Below are 21,563 nucleotides of genomic sequence, written 5' to 3' on the forward strand. Positions count from 1 at the left end.
TCATGCCTGCTTTGCAAGCTGTAACAATGGTACAGTATGTTTATATAATTTAACTCCATACCTGATTGACTTTAAGTGTGTAACTAAGAGGGAGAGGGAGAACCCTGGATTCTGAGAGATGACTGACCAACCAACCCGCCCCCCCCCCCCCCCATCCATCCTCATTAAAAAACAAACCCTGTGTTTCAGTTTGAGTTTCTTTTGGATTCTTCTGGAGGTGGGGTAGGGGGAGCAAGTTGGTCTCCAACTCAGCATCTAGCAGCCAGGGATGTTCTGGCGGCAGCTCCCTGTGGACGCAAAAGGGCTTCTCTCTAACAAGGCAAGCTCACCTTACCCCCAGCCAGTGTCCCTGCTCTAGGCCCCCTGCAGCTAGGCCCTCCCCAGCCTAAGACTGTCTATGGAACCCTGTGAAGCCAGGGTTCCAAAATAGCTAAGGGATAATAGCAGCAATTTATGGCACCTTCCCTTGTGGGTTCAGCGTGAAGGAGAATCCAACATCATCACCCTCCAAACCCATGGAACTGGCCCATGCTAGGTTAACACCTGTGACAGAGGGTGCACTCCAGCATATGCCCCTGCGTAGACAAAGGCCTACATGTGCTATCTCTGTAGAAGCTGTTACTGTGCCTACAGACGCTCTGAGTTGAAGTAAGATTGGGGTGAGAGCCTACAATTCAGCACCGATCCACTGAGCCAGGGTTGTCAAGCTCAATGTTTTTTAAATGGAATAAAATTGCTAGGAAGAGACATTTTCAAACTCCTAAAAAAAAAAGTACAGGACACAGTGGATATAGGAAAAGCAGCTGCTTTCAATATTTAATTCTACAGAGTAAAAATGTTTGTCACAAAATTAGGGCATGCACGAAGCAAACAAGTAGGGCCATGACAATGTACCACTTTTATTTACTTTCCACAGCTAATACATTCAACTTTGTAGAGGGAAAAAAATTGGTCTTCTGCACATGTGCTGTCGGAGGCATGAGCTGTGTGAAACCATGACATTTCCTTTTTTAAAAAAGCATTTGAGAATTTGCAAAGGCTCAAGATGTTTTGCATAAGCCTTAGAGAATGCAAGATACAAGGCCCAAGTGCACGTTTGTCATGCCACTTATATTACAGAAGTGCTTTCATAGGACAGCAATTTTCAAAGCACTCTTGTAGGTTTGCTAGCAAGGCTTTTAAATAAAGGTAGAGGGACTGCATCGATTCAAAGGCTCAGTGGTCCTTGAATTCGTTTTTGATCTCTGAAATGTATGGATGATCTTTCCCATGTGCTACTTCCATAATAGCAATTGCCTGTGAAAGGAAAAAATATTCATATAATTGATTCATAGTTAGCATTAGGCTAGAAGTTATCTCCTCAGGAGTGTGGAACAGTGACACCTCTTGCTCTTATCCCTTTAAAGTCATCTATTCCATAGGAAACAGTATGAATTTCATTTGATAGAATAAGTTTTACATTCATACTGCACTTTTCATTCTGAAGGCTCAAAGCATTTTTCAAAACTATGTACATACAGCACCCCTGGAAATGCTGCCAACTCTAAGATAGAAAGCTGCAAGCTAGGGAAGAGAGTAGGGCAGAGGTTCTTAAACTTCATTGCTCTGCCACCCCCTTCTGACAACAAAAATTACTACATGACCCCAGGTAGGGGTACTGTAGCCTGAGCCCTGCCACCCTGGATGGTGTGGGAGGGGGGCAAAGCCTGAGCCCCACCATGCCAGCCCTGGAGACCCCATTAAAACAGGGTTGTGACCCACTTTGAGAACTGCTGGAATAGGGAATATTTTGACAGCTGTTCCAGAGCAATGAGCTCAGCTCCTCTCCTATACCTGTAGTCTGACACCTGCAGCCAAGGTCTTCCAGTTTCAATCACATTTTATCTGCATAATGCAAGCCCATGCCATGAGTTAAATATTTTCTTAAATGGCCAACGCCTGCAGTGCAACCCAAACCCTGTTTACCTTAGCATGACACTGGATAGGTCATTGATGTACCACAACCACTTGAAGAAGACATCAGCCAAAGTTAACCCTTGGAACAACTTGCTCAGAAAACTGGCCAGCTCAACCTGGGGTGTGAGCGCCCAGACGCTTAGAACATCAGCCCTTGTCCTCTGCTATTCAACAGTAGAGTACTGTGCTCCTGTCTGGTGTTGCTTGTTTCAGAAGGCTGCTTGATGTAAAACTTAAAAGCTATGCGCATTGTTACTGGGACTTTACGTGCAACTCTGTTGCCATAGCTGCCAATACTTAGTAACATACCACCATCTCATATTCACTGTGGGGGGCTCCTGGCCAAGATCAGTGAGAACAGCAACTTGCCTCAGACCTCTCCAACCACCTTCAACTCTTTGCACGTCTTATAGATGCCCTTTCTGGTCACTTATGCCACCACAGGACATGACTGTGGAATCTGCTTGGCATAACACATGGGCAGTGCTGACTGTCATTAATCACGCTCTTGTCACTGAACCAACCACCTGCCCACCCGGTTTTGACCAAGGCACCTGTGGTCATTCCTGAACTGGTTTTGCACAGGACTGGGTAATTGTGCGGCCAATCTCTTCAAATGGCATTTCTGTAACGACCCACGATGTGGTCAACTTCAGACTGTCGCATATCCTTGATGAGTGCCTGCTGACTAACTTTGACTGCGGGCTCCCGGTTCTTCACCAGGCTGGTGACAATGCTATCAAATGGCTAGGTACACTGTGCATGGCCTGAGAGACCATGGAGTAAGAACCCACAACATCTTAGAACCCATTTTACCAAGGGAATATTTACTAGGATTATCCCCTACTGGTTTTGGCTTTAGAAGATTTAAACTTCCACCTGAATAGCACCAACGACCTGTGCTTTCCCATCTCACTCAAAGGATGAAATCTAAAGATCCTGTCCGAGCTATTTCCAAAGAGACGTGAAAAGATAATTGGTTTGTTTTCTAATAAGCCTCAAGATGCAGCACCACTATCTGGGATGCTTTTGCCAGTTTGTTCAAGTGTTCCTGTAGGCTATTTTTGGAAATAAGTCTTTAGAAAAAGATATTTATGTTGGGAAACTGACTGCCAACAGATTTTCCTGCACTGTTTGTATTCTGACCAACATTAAATTGTTTAAAAAATACATTTAAAATATGTAATTTATGCAGGCTCTTGTAGGCTGGAGGTCTCCTTTAATACCAGCTCAAGTCTGTCTTACCTAAAAATAAACCTCTACAAAAATCAGGGAATTCCAGACCAAAGTAACAAAAACAAAAAGAGGTTAAGGAAACCAAAAAGGTATTTACTTGTATCAAAGAGAGAGTACTCAGCCAAAAACAACAGGGGGAAAGAAAGGATCATGAAACACAGTACAGATTAATAATGGGAGGAGAGGAATCAAAGTAAAATGTCAGGGGTTTGCTATCACAGCACACTATAATCTATCATATGCATTAAAAATTCAACCCACCTAATGAAAATTAATCTGCCTGTGTCCTATTTCCAGAATGAGTGAGAGCCAGAAACGTGTTCAGTTTTTGAACAACTCAACAATATATGAACCACAGAAATAGCGTGTAATGCTTCAGGGGCCAGGACTGGGGGGGTGGGTGGAAGGAAGATACATAGCTCATTCAACAAGGATGTAAATGAAATGCAACTGCACCCACAGTTACTTCTCTAGCTGAAGTGGAACTCTGACTCAATGAAGGGAATAGGCAGGGAACATGACACACATACTGTACTATTTTGATTCTGCAGTATTAAAGTTAATTGTGAAAAGATCAGGAAAGACCTGCTTTGCATAACAGACAGTGAAATGATGTAACAGCAGTTGCATTGCATCTTTATAACAAACACACAATGAATTAAGGAAAGGATGAAAATCAAGTAAATCAATACAAGCCATGATAAGTTTTCTAGCAAGTCATTCATTGGTTAAGAAATGGTAACACTTCAACAATCACATGCCTAGCTAAAATTGTTACAGTTACTGGGTAAGGGTGGAAATACCTTTTTCAGAGCGGTAACTCCAGCAGTTCTGTTTTCAAGTCCCATATAAAGCCTCCCTAACTTCAGCCACATGGAGGCAACGTTCAGAGAGTATAAAGGATAATGCTTACTGCGAAAGAAAAACTTGGCTTAATCAGATCCTGCAAAAAAATTTCCACAGTATTTCCCCACAACCCCTCTCCCTGGCTCTAGGTGTGAGAAGCTGCCCATTCAATCCTTGCACTCTCTGCTGTGGCTGCCATGAGTTAGTATCTATTGTTTGTGGGATGTGGACACAACTGAGAATTGGACTGAGACCACAACGTTCATTTCACCCACCCCAGGCCTCTGAACAGCCATCAGGTGGCAGTGACTTGCAGTCACTGGATTTAATCTGGCCAACAAAAAGGGTGAAAAAGCTCTGTATCATTACCAATTCCCAGAGCCACCCCCACTCCTAAGCACCAAGGATTCTTTGTATTCCAAAGGCACGCAGTCAGCATTGCGTGTACGTGGGTGACGGAGGGGGTGTACAGAACCCGTATTTGGAATGCAGCTCTACAGTTGCAGCAAACTAAACTGCAGGAGCTGGGTTCAGCCGCTGACCTGGAATGCCAGTCTCTGAGCCAGTGGAAGCTGGGCAAGTCACAAGGATGATAAACACTATTCAGCCCCCGGGGAGAAAGAGAGAGAGCCAGCACAATCGCAGCTCCCTGCCAGCTGATCTATGACTTTACACTGGCATCCAAAGGGAAAGGTTCACTTGCACTCCCTCAGCTGGAGAGCAAATTACACCTTTCGATGAGAATTTCCTGGGGAGACCTGTGGCAGGGTCAGTCCCATGCATAATGTACTATCTGTAACAAACTAGGGAAGCATGGCCCAGAAAAGAAATCAAACAAGGGAGATTCTTTGTTTTCCTCTCAAAGGTAACATCTGGGTGGCTCTAGCTGGGCTGGGCTGGGCTGGGCTGCGCTACCCTGTCCCGATGCAAGAGCCCGGAGTTTGCACATTCTCTCAGGCTCAGACGCCAAGAACATCAAGGACTTGACAAGCTCAGTCTGGGAATCAGGAGAAGCAGAGTTCAAGCTCCCTCTGCTGCCCAGTCCATTCAATGGGAAAAGAGCCTTGTTGTAGCCATTTACCACAGGGGGTGATGAATGAAATGAACCAACAGGACGACTGGAATCTCTACTAACATGCAAGGGCCAGGATATTAGCTACAGTATTCAGACAGGGGTAAGATTAAAAAACTACTCTTAGGCAAACTATCAATACAATATTAGAGATGACCACATGTTTCATTAACTAGGCAAGATTAGTACAGGCACCAATATAAGGAAACACAGCTGGGAGTGTAAACAGGTCCTGCAATTCTGTGGCAGGAATTTGCAAAAAGCCAAGTATTGTTAATACCCTGGCCCTATTCTGATCACGTAAACGCTGACAATCTGGTCCTGCATCTCCTTCTAAACAGGCCATGAACATTCACTACTGTACAGTGCATCTCTATACAACGTGCAATCAGATTAGTGATGCCTGCCCGTATGTTTCGTTTAAACATGTGTTCAACTTACTGCATTATATAATTAAAAATAAAAGCTCTTAAATTTACCTGTATGGTTTGATAATTTTTTCCCCATAGCGCAATGCACCATCCCAGTCTTGCATGTACAGACAGACTCCCATGGCCTGATACATCATATGCAGCATATAAACATTACTGTCTTCAAACACGGAGCCCATCTTGTCCAGACTAAGCTCACAAACCTCCAGTAATTCACTAGGGGGTACAGTGGAGTCAAGGAACACATTACATGAGTGGTTTCCAACTACATACCTGTGTTATACGTCTTGAGGATACCCACCTTATGGTTGTCCAGCAAAGAATGGTTTTGAGAAGCTTTTCTTTGAGTACAGCTCTTTGAAAATGGGACTATTAAAAAATGGCATCAAGGGGTTCCTGGTCTCAGCAACTCCAGATCAAGTGTGCTCAGTTTGCATGTTCCCCCCCCCCCCCCACCCCTTAATTGTCAGACCTGCAAACCCAGCTTTAAGTCCTGAGTGGTTTTCTTGCACCAGTGCTCGTGTACTTTGTGGGTGGGGGGGCGGTGCAGTGCAGCGTGGCGGCAGAGGCTAGTGAAGAGTGGAATTTTCCACAACTGTTGCAGAATTCCCCATGTACTTACTATAAAATTGAGGGAAGACCAGAAATGACAGGTAAATACCACTGAATAGTGAGGTGGAGCATGAGGGGTGGTCTTGTATAACATTTGTAGATTATGGAATTTAAACTGTTTCCTTTAAAAATTACTCTTGGAATGCTCAGAAGAGTGTGTGCAAGAGAGAAATGTGTGTGCAATTCCAGAGCTCTTCAAAGTGCTCTGCAAACACTAATCCTCACAACGCCCCGGGAAGGAGACAAGTACTGTCTTACTCCTTGGATGAGCCGGAGCACGGAAAGGTGATGCAGCACGAGCCAGGATTAGAACACTGGAGTTCCTGGGGTATGCTCAGTCCACTAGACCACACTGCCTCTCTACAGAATAGAGGCTTTCATGTCACACGTCAATGAAAAACCTGTGCAGTGCCAAAATAGTTCCCACCAACTATCGTTAAAAATAAGGTCTACGGATGAAATCCTGGCTCCACTAAAGTCAATGGGAGTTTTACCATTGACGTCAGTGAGGCCAAGGCTTCACTCTAGATGTCTGCAATCACAAGTGCTGGGTGGTTTAGGGACAGAGTGGCACTCAACCCCAAATCCTTGGTGTTCATCTAATCGTGAAATTGAGACCACTGCTTCTTCAGTTGCTGTTATCCACTTCAACAGGAATACCTGTGTGTTGCCATGGAGAAGGGTCCAGAAGTAGCACGGGCTCTTTGTGAAATGGTGAGTCTTCTAGAGGCAGAAGAAGAAATAACTTCTGTCACTCACTGTAGAGCAGTGCCATGAAAAATGTTATGTAGAGGATGTGAAAGCACTTATGGGAGAGATGTTGAAATAGGAGGTGTAACTATATGCCCCTGTGGCCAGATGCAGTTTGTAGTCCCCCATGCCGTGTGTCCCAAACCTTTTCTCAGCCTTGATGCAGGGATGGGGAATTTGTACATGGGCAATTCTGCAACAGTTGTAGAAAATTCCACTCTTAGTGTACCATTAGATGATCTAGGGACCGAATGGCTAGGCAGCAGTTCTGCAGAAAGGGACCTAGGGGTTACAGTGGACGAGAAGCTGGATATGAGTCAACAGTGTGTCCTTGTTGCAAAGAAGGCTAACGGCATTTTGGGGTGTGTAAGTAGGGGCACTGCCAGCAGATATAGAGGGGAATGATCACATCCCTCTTCGACATTGGTGAGGCCACATCTGGAGTACTGTGTCCAGTTTTGGGCCCCACACTACAAGAAGGATGTGGAAAAATTGGAAAGCATCCAGCGGAGGGCAACAAAAAGATTAGGGGACTGGAACACATGACTTATGAGGAGAGGCTGAGGGAACTGGGATTATTTAGTCTGCAGAAGAGAAGAATGAGGGGATTTGATAGCTGCTTTCAACTACCTGAAAGGGGGTTCCAAAGAGGATGGATCTAGACTGTTCTCAGTGGTAGCAGATGACAGAACAAGGAGTAATGGTCTCAAGTTGCAGCGGGGGAGGTTTAGGTTGGATATAAGGAAAAACTTTTTCACTAGGAGGGGGTGAAACACTGGAATGCGTTACCTAGGGAGGTGGTGGAATCTCCTTCCTTTGAGGTTTTTAAGGTCAGGCTTGACAAAGCCCTGGCTGGGATGATTTAGTTGGGGTTGGTCCTGCTTTGAGCAGGGGGTTGGACTAGATGACTTCCTGAGGTCTCTTCCAACCCCGATATTCTATGATCTTACGTTTGGGTCTGCTCTGTGCTCCTCTCTCACCCAGGATGTCAGGTGGATGGTTAAACTGCTCCAGCAAGCTTTTTGTTTTTAAGATTAAAAATACAAACAAACCCCATCTAGTTTTAAAAGCCTTTTGAAGGGTTTTCCTCCATGGCTCTATTCCATGCTTATTTTGCACTAGCAAACGCAGATCCCAGTCACGACCAGGGAGTGGTTCTGTGCAACACATATGAAGACACAATTCCTGCCCTGAAGAGTTTACAATGTAATCATCAGTGGAAACAGTTTTCTGTGGGCCACACCTATCGCCTCTGCTGCAAAACCAGGCTCAGCATGCAGGGTGGGACGCTCAGCTCAGTTTTATTTTTACAGGTGCTTGCAGCTGCTGCTTTGCAGAGGTGCTGCAACCCCCAGTGTTGCACAAGAACAGAGAGACCCCCTGATTAAGGCCTCGTAGCCACTCCTTCCAACGTTTAAAATCAAGACTATTCTATCATTAAATCTTCATGGCCCTTGACATCGCTGAGTTCAGCTAGGGAGACCCTTTAACATCAACCACCGGCCCCTACTACCTCCCCATCCACTGATTCTGGTGTCAAGTCCCCAGATATTCTCAAGGGCTAAATTGTCACATGTCAAATCAGGGCAAATGCAGCCAGAGGGCCAAATCCAGATCTAGTATAAAGGGGTGAAAGTCTATTGAGTGCACTCTGGGCTGAGGCTAGGTCAGATGTAACACTTTAAAAAAGCAACCAACATAGACTTGGCCTGGATGCCAACAGAAGGAAACTTCTGGCGGTGAGCAATTAGCCTGTATGGCTTGGCTAAGGGCCACAGCCACTGAGGTCCACTGGACTGGTCCTTCACTTCAGGACAGTAAGTCCAGACTCTCTGTAAATAATATCACTAACCTTCCTAACTGCGTTGACATTTTAAGGGTTTTTAAATCATCCTGCTGTTGACTCAGTTCTTTATTTTTCTACCCATTATGTCTTCAAAAGTATGGGCTTCTGCACAAACACAGATTGGCCAAAACGCCATCTAGCTCTGGGATGTGGTGGATCTACTTGAATATTTTCTACCTGTTAAAACGTACCTGACTCACAACAGGAAACATTTTCAGCTTAAAGGGAAACAAACACATTCTTCAGCATAACACCACATTTTGTAAAGAGAAGGCAGCAACACAATGTTCTGACAATCCCTCTCATACACGCACGCATCCACTTCAGAGAAAACTCTCTCTTCACAAACAAAGAGGAGAACAACACTGTCTAGTTTCTAACTGCCTTCAGAAGTGCATTGTGGGAGGTAGGGAGGTTTAAAAGGAGTGATCCTCAGGATATCAAAAAGATTTAAAACTTGCAAAACAAGCCATCAGGGGCAAGAGAAAGGCAAGGCAAAGGATATATTTGTAGTGTTTGGCTCTCCTGAATTCCTCAATCACATTTCGGGCATATTTGATCATGTCTTGGACAGTTTCTGCTGATGGAGGTTCACTCAGTTTGCGGATTTCCAATTTATCTTTGTCCTGAAGGAAGCACATGAGAATTACAAATGCAATCCCAAACCTCACAGGTAAAGGAACATCCACACAGTTTAAAAGCTACATAACATTAATAAAATAAAAGGCATGGTTGGAATGTTAGGCTCCCACAAAGAAACCACTGAAATCTGTAGGGGAGAAAACAGACAAAGTAAACTATTCCTCTGTAATTTCTCTAAATTTTCTTCGGCTGGAATTTTCTCTAATTTTTCTTCGGCTGGAATGCTCTGAGCTTGCAAACTCCTGGACAATGACTGCGTCCACAACGCAAGAGCTATCCCAAGGTGTTTTATAAATGTCACTTGTATCAGCTGGTTGCAACAACTGCGATAAGGTCTTCAACTCAGATCCATCTGCGATACTTTCTCCACAGTGTTGGTGGGAAGCTACAAGTGGTGCAAAGTGCACCGATTCAGCAGCGCCTCTGACTCCATCTCACAAGTCCCTGCCTCAGGACTCAAAACCCCCTGCTCTCTCTTGAATAGTGCTGGGCACCGTACGATAGGTACCTCAGAAGTACCAGACTACACTGGTACAAGCCAGGATATAGTTGCTATGGGGGATGATGTGGCAAAATGGCTCTCTCAGACACAGTGCTGGTTTGTGGGGTCAACTACAAACCAGAAAGCTATTGCTTGCTCTCGTTATCTCTGCAATGGCTTCCTCACCTAGTACAAGCGCTCCCTGAAGATTAATTGCCCCTCTGCCTCGCCAAGAAGGCTAAGAGCATGTCCCCAGTTAGACGCTATGATGCTCTCCAAGAATTTCTAAAGCTCGGAACTGCTGCCTTATGACATTGGGTTCTTAAAAGCATCTAGCGTGAACCCCAGTTCAATCTAAAGTGTGACCTCCTGGCGTCAGAAGCCTCTCGGTCTTTGCTATGTGATCTTTGAGAGGTGGGGGAAGACTGCAGTTGTGAGTAGGTGATCGTTAGTGTGCACGCTAACGAAGTGCAGATTAGCAAGGTTCTACTGTGCATGCAGTGCATCTTGCAGGACTAGAACTAATCAAACTTCTCTAAATTCACCTTTCCAAATCATTTAAAATTAAAGATATACACAGCCAAATTCTGCTTTCAGTCACAGTAGAGATTTCACAGATCTTAAGGCCAGACAGACCATTATGATCTAGTCTCACCTGCGTAACACAAGACACAGAATTTCAACCAGTCTGGCCCCATTGCATAGGTATAACAGCAGATTTTGTCCACTGTTCTGCATTTGCTTGATCCGCTTATCTGACATCACCCTCCTTTGTCAATACACCAAAAGAGTTTTCCAGTATTGATTTTACACAGATTTGTAAAGTGTAGTAACTGGACATACCGTCAGTTACTAAACCACTTCAAAATAAGAAGTTTCACTGCTTATTTGACACAAGTTTTCTGAATTCCCATAATAAAAACCCAGACACTTTAGGCTCACCAAGAAACTTAATTCAATGGAAAATGAATCCTATTCCATACTTCCCTTTCATGTCCTTTTGACTGTAGATATTTCCATAAGAGGTAGAGTGACAGGTTGTTTTGTGAGTGGTACATTGTTAAATGTTATGGGCAAAATCACTGCTCCACTGATGCCAGTGGCAAAAACTCCCATTGACCTCAACAGGAGCAGGATTTCACCCTATATCTATATTTTAAGAAACCTGAGTGTGATGGTCATGGAGTTCCTATATAATAATCTAAGAATAACTAGGTAGCATATCAGTAATGAGAAACCAATATATACTGGGGGTTGTGGAATATTTATTATATGTCTGAAATGCTTAAAATCAGTGGGAACTACAGCAAGAACAAGCAGGAAAGCAACACAATGGTCCCAGATAAGACTATCCAGGCAAACCTTTGAAAGACAACAGAGGAAGCGATTAGTTTCAAGGATCCTACATCCTGTCTCCAAGGAAGAAGCAAGTTTTATTTTGCCAGGCTGGGAACCTGGAGATCAAAAGGACTAAGCAGCTTTGAAAGAACGTTCTCTCTCAGGGAAGTCTGGGGGTGCAGGAGGAGGATGGTTTGTGAATTATGGGAACAGACTTCACTAATGAGACTCTCAGGAGGGGTGTCAGCAGCAACTGACACCACCTTGTACAAAGGCCCAGCTCAAGCAGCCTAGGTCAGTCCTGGACCAGGTAACAGGGGCATAAACCCAATCACCAAGAAAAAGAGGCCAAGTCCATAAACATCACATAAAGGAGTAAAAAAAAAAAAAAAACCTTTGGTCCTTAAGGCTCCCATCTCCAGCTACCTCCCTTGTACTTCCAGGAGGGAAGTAGTCTCTCAGAGGCAGGCAGGCAGGCACTAGCTCCTCTAACAGAGAGTTATTACTCCCTTGAAGTCTTGAGCTCTTCTACCTGGTCTCTTCCTCCCTCTTTATACTTGGGTTTGCCCTCATTAGCTACACCAGCTGGGGCCTTCTCGCTCCCTAATTGAGATTTCTCACAGCTGTGGTAGGGTGGGACTGTGTCTGCAGGCAGGCAGGCTTCTCACCCCCTGCCTGCCTTTCTTTTGTGTAGGATTGTAGACCCCACCTCACAAGGGGTCCATAAGCATCTTAGACCTACAGGATCCCTATGTTGAAAATAGTTAGATACTTGGTAAACTAGACATGAGTATTGTTTGTTTTACTGTTTTAAGACCTGTTTTTTCTTAATGCTTTTGTCATATTGAATACGTTGCTTTAAGGAGACGCCGGTCACTGGTTACCACTGTTTTTGCCTTAGAGAGAACAGAGCTGCAGGTGCTGGGCACAAGTCAGTCCTGCCGAATAATCATGGTTGATCACAGGGGCCTGCAGCCCAGTATCTGATCTGAGTGGGAGAACTGTGTAATTTCACCCTCAGAAAGCTGAGAGCTACAGGCGAGAGACCTGAAAGAGGGTATACTCAAAGAAATCAAGAGGGGTCAGAGGGGCAGTCAGCCTGGTAATTGTGACATATTTCCTACTAAAATAAAGCCATCTATATATAGGTCTTTGGTTAATTTGTACAGTTAACTGCAACCTACAGTATGTAACAAATCAATTATTTTTTCTGCCTAACAAGACAAAGATCAATTTCTTTTTAATAAAGAGCTTTTATTGAAACCTTGTTCCTACAGCTACCATCACAATGCCTTTTTTCTCAGACTACATATAACAAGGGTAACACACAAGGTCATGGAAATGATACAAAAGTTAGCCCATCTGATAGTTAGTGCCACACATGGATTGTCACATTAAAGCTGATCTGCTGCACAAGTACAAGAACTCAGTTAAGCAGAGATTTGTTTGCTGAAAATCCCCAATTACCAGGCTGTGGGAGCCATTCAGCACAGAATTAGGTTTTAATTAACTCTTTTAACTGCACTCTTTGAAGTCAGTGGCAAGCCAGGATTGACACCGATGGGTTCATGATCAAGCCCTAAGTTCCCCCTGAGAAATCCTTGCGGTACTTCTTGGTTCACAGAAGAAAGACCAGAATTAATCAATCATTCAGTACATCGCTGGTACCATGAACTGCAGTGAGACGTCTGATATTTGTAAAGCTGCATCCTGGGATACCTTCGGAAAGCCAGGAAGAACCAAGAGAATTTCACAATATGCGGGGGAGGAAGGAAAGAATACCAAAGCCAGAAAAAAACTGATTTCTGTGCCAAATGCCCCGTACATCCCGTTTGTGGAGACACTCAGTACAAAAACCCGGGTCTAACAGTTTTCATATTACCTTTAAGCAAGTACCTACTAGGATATTCCATGATACTTTATGGTTACAGTGGAGAGAAAGGGAATGAGAGAAGGTCTCAGACAGAAAGCACTCCCTACATTCCAAATCTGATTAGTCAGATAGAAAACAGCATGAAAGCCTCTGGTATGTGGGTAGGTCATCAGGAACATACTTCTATACCCTGGTTATATTACCTTTTCTTTAGTAATGCATTCCCTGCAGTCACAGGTGAAGAAATAGGAGTCTCTTAACCGATCATTTCTATCTTCTGTAGGGTACAACAGATCGATATAACTGGTAAAAATCTAGAGGGAAAAACCATACCAAATCAATAAAAAAAAAGTATGTAAAAAAGTAAGTGCACCCACATTTTATAATAAACACCACATACACACAATCCATATATTTCAAATATCTAATATAATCAGATCACCATATACCTGTACAACAGAGGTGGGCAAACTACGACGCGCAGGCCACATCCCTCCCCCGCTGTCCCCCTTCCCCCGCAGCCTCAGCACGCCACGCTACGCTCTGGGCAGCGCAGTTGCAGAGCCGTGGCCTGACCCAGTGCTCTGGCACCTGCCACCGGTGCTCCAGGCAGCGCAGTAAGGGGGCAGGGAGCAGGGGGAGTTGGATAGAGGGCAGGGGAGTTAGGGGTGGTGATCAGGGGCTAGGGGTGTGGATAGGGGTCGGGGCGGTCAGGGGACAGGGAGCAGGGGGTCATGGATGGGACAGGAGTCCTGGGGGAGCTGTCAGGGGGCGAGAAGTGGGGGGGAGAGGGGTTGGATAGGAGGTGGGGGCTGGGCCACGCCTGGCTGTTTGGGGAGGCACAGCTCCCCTAACCGGCCCTCCATACAATTCTGGAAACCCGATGTGGCCCTCAGGCCAAAAAGTTTGCCCGCCCCTGCTGTACAACATATCACATCCCTACAATCACATCACCTGTCCACTAATCCCACCTCCCAGGGACTAATTCTTACATTCAAAACTTCTCAGCAGCTCCAATCAATCAGTCGCTATTTCATTAATTCCATCTGCCAGAAAAATGCTTCCTCCTTCTAAGGGTGGAATTTCCCCTCTGACTGAGGCTCAGGACCCGCAAGATTCTGGATGGGGCAAGAGAGCTTTTCTGTACCTAAATATGTCATGGCTTTAAGTGTGCCATCTTGGGCTCCTGCCAGGCTAGAAACTGGGGCCTAAGTGTTTAGTGATTTGGGGTGTCCAACTTGAGAAACCTTCAAGGGGCCTGACTGTCAGAGGCTAGGTGCTCTGCTCTTTCTGAAAATCAGGTCCCTTTACGATGTCTCCAGTTGGGCACCCAGAATCACTAGCAGCTTTGGAAAATTTAGGACAGAGCTTTAATTTATTGGGGAGATTTCCACCTTCCAAAAGGGAGCCAGTGCTTCAGTTCTGGAAGGGTATTTAAAAAAAAAAAAATCAGAATGTAAAGCAGTGATATTTTTAAGTACAAAAAAATTATTATAGGTCATTTTACAGGCATTTCTCATTCATTAGTTTTAATTACCCTCTCCCTCTGAGCCCTGCACAATGGAACTCTTGGCAACTAACTAAACTGTTTTGTGTTTTAAAATGGTATCCTCTTAAGAAACATCCTAAATACACAGCACAGTTGACCATGTTATCAGTGAAGAGCAAAAAAATAAGCGAGAAATAAGGAAGTTGAACCAAGTCTTAAAATGCTGTGCTAATCTGATCTAGTCTTTTCTGGTCTGCTACCCTCTCTTAACAGCAATCAATTTCACTCAGTAGTTATACTTGTTTTTATTCTATGCTGGCACTCAATTTATTTCCCCAGGCACAAAACACACAAGATGCAGGAGCTGTATGTGGAAACGGACCGTTTTCTGATGCAATGGCTACACTGAACCAGAAGATGGAGACACAGGCCACGTGACTGTTGTACACAAGCAAAGCGATTCATTCCAACACACTTTGTCCACACACTGCACATTTTTTAAATGTTAAAAGACCAATTATGGGATACAAGATTCCGGTTTTGGGAATTTTCTACCAAAGGGCCAGCAATTGTCTTGTAAATAACAGTCCAGCTTTAAAAGTCAAGGTGTCAAGAGATGTGTTATAGTTCTCATTTTAACCCCACAAACAGTAAGTCCATTATAAAAAGATACTATGTCCAGGATGTCACAATAAATAGCCACCTTGTAATTATCTCACGTGCATTAATTAAACTTTGTTTGCAATGTGTGCCGCTGTTACTGTGACCAACTCCCCTACTCAGAATGAGGAATCATCATACACCTGGGTTGTCCCATTACTCAGGCGAGTAACTCTTTACCCCATCGCCAGTAAGGCGTGTTCACAGTCTGACCCCAAACAGCTTTCCTCCTCTTAGTGACTTCAGTCACATTATTTTCATTACACTTAAACAAATAAAAAGCCAAAGCAAATAAATAAATAAATAAATAAAATAAATAGACAGACAATTGCTACCAAAATTAACCTCAAACTTATTTTAACATGATTAACCTTTATCATTCATATGCCATTATCGAGGGTCTAACAGTGAAATCCTACACAAACTCCATCATTATTTAGCAAATGCACCATTGCTGTCACTCAAGATTATGGTTGAGCACCTCCCCCCACCTTGCCCAAGATAAATTTAACAGATATAGGTGATCTTTGCTGATGAAGACACATTGTTAAAGATCAGTGACTGACCCAGATGGGCTGGATGCAACCTAAAAAGCCTAGTTCTAGTCAGGGGAAATTCAATCCAGCCTTCATTGACAGTCTTGCCCCCCCTGGGGTCATAGAGGTCAAAATAACGTCATTCTTTCACAGCATGGTCCTGTTTTATCCAGTCTGGTATGGATGAGTTCCATGTTATGCGATCGCTCTGTCCAGACAGAAATAGGATAGCAGAGAAGTGATCAGTCCCCCCTTTTACTTGGTCTTGTTCTGTCTATCTCCACATCTTCCTTACAATAGTATTATATTGGTAATGGTAATCATTACAGTAATAATAATAGTTTACATTCATTTGACCCTTTTCATATGGGAATCTCAAAGCATCAGCTAAACATCAATAATTCAAGCCTCAAGGCTAGCTACTTACACCCATTTTACAGATAGAGAAAGTGAGGCACAGAGGGGTCAGGTTCCTCCGTTGAACTGGTGGCAGAGATCCAATGCCCTGCCTCCTATTCCCCTGCTCTAACCACCAAAAAGACACTGTCTCCCCTTGCCCCACCCCTGATTTTTTTTTTTTTTAAAGTGAGTTTTCAGAACTGATTGAAAGACAAGAGACATGAGGAAGAGGCTTCCATTTTAACTGGAGCAATGCTTGACAAGCCAAGTCCACTCCCACTTTACCACGTGCATGCCCACACACCACTGCATTTACACTCTCATGATATGCATTTACCTCATCTCCAGGTTCAATCTCTTGAACAGCTCGGACTTCAGCTAAGGTCCCTTTGTAGGTTACAATCACATTTGGGCAACAACTATGGTTCATCAGTGCAACACTGTAAAAGCAAAAGAGCAATTTTTGTGTCTGAAAGCAAAAAGCATCACTTCAGCATCTAATAGCTCAAGTCACTTTGCTCTGCAAGATGTGTCTCAGCTAAAAACATAGGTAACCTTAGGAAAGGCTATAGTATTGTTATTATAAAATTACAACCAACTGTCTTGCTAATGAATAGGGTAGGATCAGACAAATTGTCCTTCCATCCCTTGTTGTGCAGCGTGCCAAATGCTAGTGTGTAGCTGCTGTCCAAAGGTGACTATATTACAGTGGTATGTATAATGGGAGCAGGCCTTGTAAAGTCAATGGCAAGTCTCAGTGGGACCAGAGCCAGGCTCATAGCTTGAGAAGTGCCTGGGGAATCCCTTGGGGAAGAGGAACACTGAGTATTATTATACTTGAAAGCAATGCAGACAGAAATTTAGTACACAAAAAGCCACTTGTTTGCACTGGAGTCCGAGACCAATAGTAAAACTTTTATCAACTTCACAGAGAGCAAAAGCAGGCCCCAAGTCTAAAAAAAAATTATTATTTTTCAGTTATGCACACAAAAAGTGTGCAAAAAAATCTTAATCGCTGGGGAAAAGTATGTCCCCCAGCACTCTGGGCTCTGAGAAAATTCAGTTTGTCTGTTTTATTAGACACAGTAGCTAAAATATCTTCTTTAACCCCACGCCTCACCCCCAAAATAATAATTGCATCTTTGGTCAGAGATCAAGGAGAAATCTTAGCTCAAAGATATAACTGTTAAATTCAAAAGGCCTAATTCACAGAGTTGCTGAGCACCCCCAGACAGAAAGGATGGTCTTACGGTTAAGGTACTGGATTGGCACTCAAAAGCTCTAGGTTCAATTCCCTGTTCTGCCATAGATTGCCTCTGTGACCTTGGGTAAGTCACTTAATCTCTCTGTACCATAGTTCCCCAACTGTAATAGGATAACAGCATCACTGCCTGTCTCTCACCCTTTGCCTTGTCTTTTTAGAGAGTGTAAACTCTTTGGAGGAAGGACTGTCTTATTCTGTTTGTTTATGTACAACATAAACTGCACTTAGCACAATGGCACCCGGACTTCAGCTGGGGACTCTAAATGTTACGGTAATACAACCAACCACCACCCTGTGGCTCCCACTGATGTCGATGGAAGCATGTGCCCAGAAAACTCAGATTAAGCAATGCCTTCAATATGGGCTTATAGTCATCTCCTTAGCTATATTGTGAGCAGCAAGAGGGGAATTTGCATACCAACTCCCTTGAAGGGAGGACCTTTCTTCCTCTTGAGCACTAGAAAGGCTCCTATTCCACGAACAGCACTTTAATAACATCTGTGATTTATTTCTAGAGCTGACAGAGTTTGTACATAATTTTTCACTGTCATGGCAACATAACACATCACACTGTTAAAACATCGGAGGAGGAGGTTGGAGGGATGTATGAAGGAGATCTGCTACTTAAAAAGGAACAAAGCTAGGGAGATGGCACTGAACAAAGTCTAATCACTTGGTCAGAGAGCACCAGGTTAAGGATTCCACCAAACTAAAAACAAAATGGAAAGATTTTATGGGGGAAGTCATCTATGCAACTATTTTCAATTTCTTTTGATCACTAGAAGCCCACTGGTTCACATCAATCTAGGTGTGGTTCACACCCTGAGTTTCATGGCTTCAAAACAAACTGAAAGAGTAACTCTGCTGAAATTATTAAGTTTTTAAATAAAAATGTCTAAAATCATAAACTGGTTCACAGCCACTTGAAACTTTACCTTTATCAAAAGGTAGGTGGACCCTCTTGAACTCTTTGGCAAAGATGGCCTGACTTTTGGGTTTCCAACAAAAGCAGGGGAAACTTCATTATAAAAAGTTTGCACAACTCCATTGCACAGTACTATACATGTCCCTCTATGTACACTAGACAGTTCTTTGAAGCCACTGTGCTACAACTCCAGTATCTTGGAGTATTTCATTAGAGATAGAATCATAACCATGGGTTAATTCAATTTACCATTTCTGTAACATGTATCGGTGCTTTTTTTTAAAAAAAAAAATTTATTGTTTAAAAAATAAAATTCAACCTACTCAGGAAATATTGCTGATCCCAAGTGAGACAGTTCTTCATCTTCAATTGTGAAGCCATTACAATTAACCTAAGGAAAAGAGAGAGTGATTAGCTTAGATCTCTGGTAATCACAATCTTCTGGTTTAATATTCCATGTTTACATACTATATATTCCTCTGGCTATAAGGGACCACACTGAGCAGTAAATTGAAGTAATCTGGTAGCGATTCTGTTTATTCTTAGTCGGTATTTATTACAGAGCTACTGGTGTTCAGAGTCCTCATGTTGAGGAGTTTACAGTCTTTTAGGCAGACTAAATGTAAAGGATAAAGACTCATGCACCAGAGTAGGATCAGACCACAACACAGAGGACATCAGCATTTGGATAGCCAAGGACAGGACATGAGGCTTAAGAAGAGTTTGGAAGAAGGAGGGACTGGTTGCCTGTATAGAGCGAGACTATTCCAAACAGAGAGGACATTGTGAAACAAGGCACAAAGTTGAGAAGTGGCAGAGGACAGAAAAGGCCAATCCTGCTTCAAATGGAAATTTAACTACAGATGTCAATGGGACCAGGATCTGGCCCAGAGGAATGCTAACAACAGAGGACTGGACAGAGCTATGTGGACAAAGAAAAGGGAGGGTGAACAAAACCAGACAGACAGTGAAGGGCCTGTGCAGTGCCTTGAATATGACACACAGGGCCTGGCACAGTGGGGTGCAACCTGGTCAAGGCCTCAAATTGCACCTGCAGTACAAATATTTATTTATTAGTAATGGACGAAGAACTTGAATTTTGTGGAAAATAGAGTAGAAGCTAACGCTGGGAATACATGACAGTGGAGACATAGTGGGAGGGGCAGAAGCAGACTGGTTTAATTAAACTACACGGACACAGGATAAGGCCAGATATTTGTCAATACCCTTGAAAGAGAGGAGTCAAGCAGGCCATAAAGCCATGTCCTGAAATCCCTACTCATGTTTTTTCTCTCATTGCTTCAATGGGAACTTAGGGCTAGTCTACCCTACCGCTCGCATCAGTACAGCTGTGCCTCTGTAGCACGTCTGGTGCAGACCCACTACGCTGACGGAAGAGCACTCTCCCATCAGCATAATTACTCCACCTCCGTGAGAGGTGGAAGCTACAGAGCGGAAGAGCATCTCCCGCCAGACATTGTGTGGTGTGGACACCGCTTTAAGTTGATGTAACTTGCACTGCTCAGGGGTTGGCTTTTTCACACCCCTGAGTGATGTAACTTACTGACTTAAGCGGTAATGTAGACAAGCCCTTAGTCTAAGTAAGAACTTCAGGATTTGGCCTACGACAGTCTCAGTGCCAATGCATATGCACTAAACAACAACATTTAAAGCTGCACTTCCTGTATATGTTCACAGTCACTAAAATCCATCTCAACCCCAATCAAGTAGTTTAGTCCCCATTTTGATGACAGCTGCATTTATGCCAACAGAAATTTAACCCCCTATACGTCTCCCTGCCAGTATCGATAAGCTCTCCTTTCCATGGTGATACCAAAATGGAATGAACACAACTGTTGTCTCACAAGTAACAAATGAAGACACAACAGACCCAGGTGCAGCCAATCAAGTATAGACTAGTAGGATTGTCAACTGCACATGAAGCCCCCTGAAAGAATCCCTCGTCTTTCCTCTTTACTGAAACTACCGGGAACATACGCCTATGCTCCACCAGCCAAACTACAGTTAGGAATGTACTTTGCAAGCAGTGTGAAACCCCACCCCCAACCCACCTCGACCATCCTTCAGATAAAGACCAATGAACTACATAAGCAGAATTCATGGTTCTAAATAAAGAGTCCTCACCAACACCACCTTCAGAATGGTAAAATAACTTCTAATGATGATTACTTGTAGTGTGGTAGTATCCAAAGGTCCCAGTCAGGATGGGGGCCTCATCATGCTAGGTGCTGTACAAACATCCCGCCCCAAAAGCCGACAATCAAATTTAAAACAAGACACAAAACAGGTGAACGTAAAACAACAGGTAGGAAGGAGGATGAGGCTAACAGCAATAAGAACATAGGGTTACATAGGCTGGTGACAGACACAAAATGTGATGGTTCCAATTGATTTGTAAGTGTTTTTTAAAGAATATATACATATAGTCAGGCACCTCCAACTACCCTCAACCTATAGTCATCAGTAGGTGGCTCTTTCTTGTAAGCATCATAGCAGAAATGGGTCAGGAGAAGGGATTTGAAGGATAAGAGGTTAGTCGGTTAGAGTTTAATTCAGGGAGAGCGTTCCATGTGTAAAGGGAAGTTTGTGAAACTTGAATGGCGTTCAAGGCTGGCATCAGTGAAACAACAGAGGATAAGAGACTAGAGCAGGGAAGAAAGGTGGGGGCAGAGTAATGCAGACTCTAGAAGGAGGGGACAAGTCCCTTGAGCATGATGTGATCAAGAAGGGGTGTCAGGGGATGGACCTGGAGGAATGTGTAGAGCGTAACATGGACACGGTGACAGGCTAGGATGCTGATCTCATTAGCTGGGTTTTGTATGGACAGAAGGGAGCAATGCGGATGTCAGGGATGCTGGGGAAGAGGGGTCTGCAGTACCCAAGAGCAGGAAATGAGGAGTCAGCAGCATGCAGAAAGTAGCTGAAGCAGTGGGAGCTGACAAGATTGCCCAAGAACAGAGTAGCATGGGAGAAGCTACTGTTTTAGTAAAAATCAATTAATCTTTGTGGGCTCTGGCTGCTTTCCAGCAAAATATTCAAAATCACAATAAGAATCTGGACAGGTCAGATTCCTTAAATCGAAGCAGAGGTTTGGATGCATCTCTTTCTAGATCACTTGGCAAACTGAAAAGGCTTACAAAAAAAATAGAAAGAAAACTTTTCAATCACCAAAGAAAATCAAACAAA

General features: G+C 43.7%; 1 protein-coding gene across 1 annotated transcript in view; it reads right to left on the reverse strand.

Moving 5' to 3' along the window:
* Positions 1–789: 789 nt before the first annotated feature.
* SMYD2 (SET and MYND domain containing 2) overlaps positions 790–21,563 on the reverse strand; it is a 43,314-nt gene continuing 22,540 nt past the window's right edge. Inside the window, exons 6-12 of the mRNA XM_037895728.2 lie at positions 18,680–18,747; positions 16,505–16,607; positions 13,287–13,397; positions 9,255–9,375; positions 5,590–5,764; positions 3,996–4,104; positions 790–1,296 (exon numbers count right to left, since the gene is read on the reverse strand). Coding sequence (XP_037751656.1) covers positions 1,216–1,296; positions 3,996–4,104; positions 5,590–5,764; positions 9,255–9,375; positions 13,287–13,397; positions 16,505–16,607; positions 18,680–18,747 — 768 coding nt within the window. The 3' untranslated portion in view covers positions 790–1,215. The remainder of the gene's footprint in view (positions 1,297–3,995; positions 4,105–5,589; positions 5,765–9,254; positions 9,376–13,286; positions 13,398–16,504; positions 16,608–18,679; positions 18,748–21,563) is intronic.

The sequence above is a fragment of the Chelonia mydas genome, chromosome 3 (assembly GCF_015237465.2).
Source record: "Chelonia mydas isolate rCheMyd1 chromosome 3, rCheMyd1.pri.v2, whole genome shotgun sequence".
Classification (NCBI taxonomy): domain Eukaryota; kingdom Metazoa; phylum Chordata; order Testudines; family Cheloniidae; genus Chelonia; species Chelonia mydas.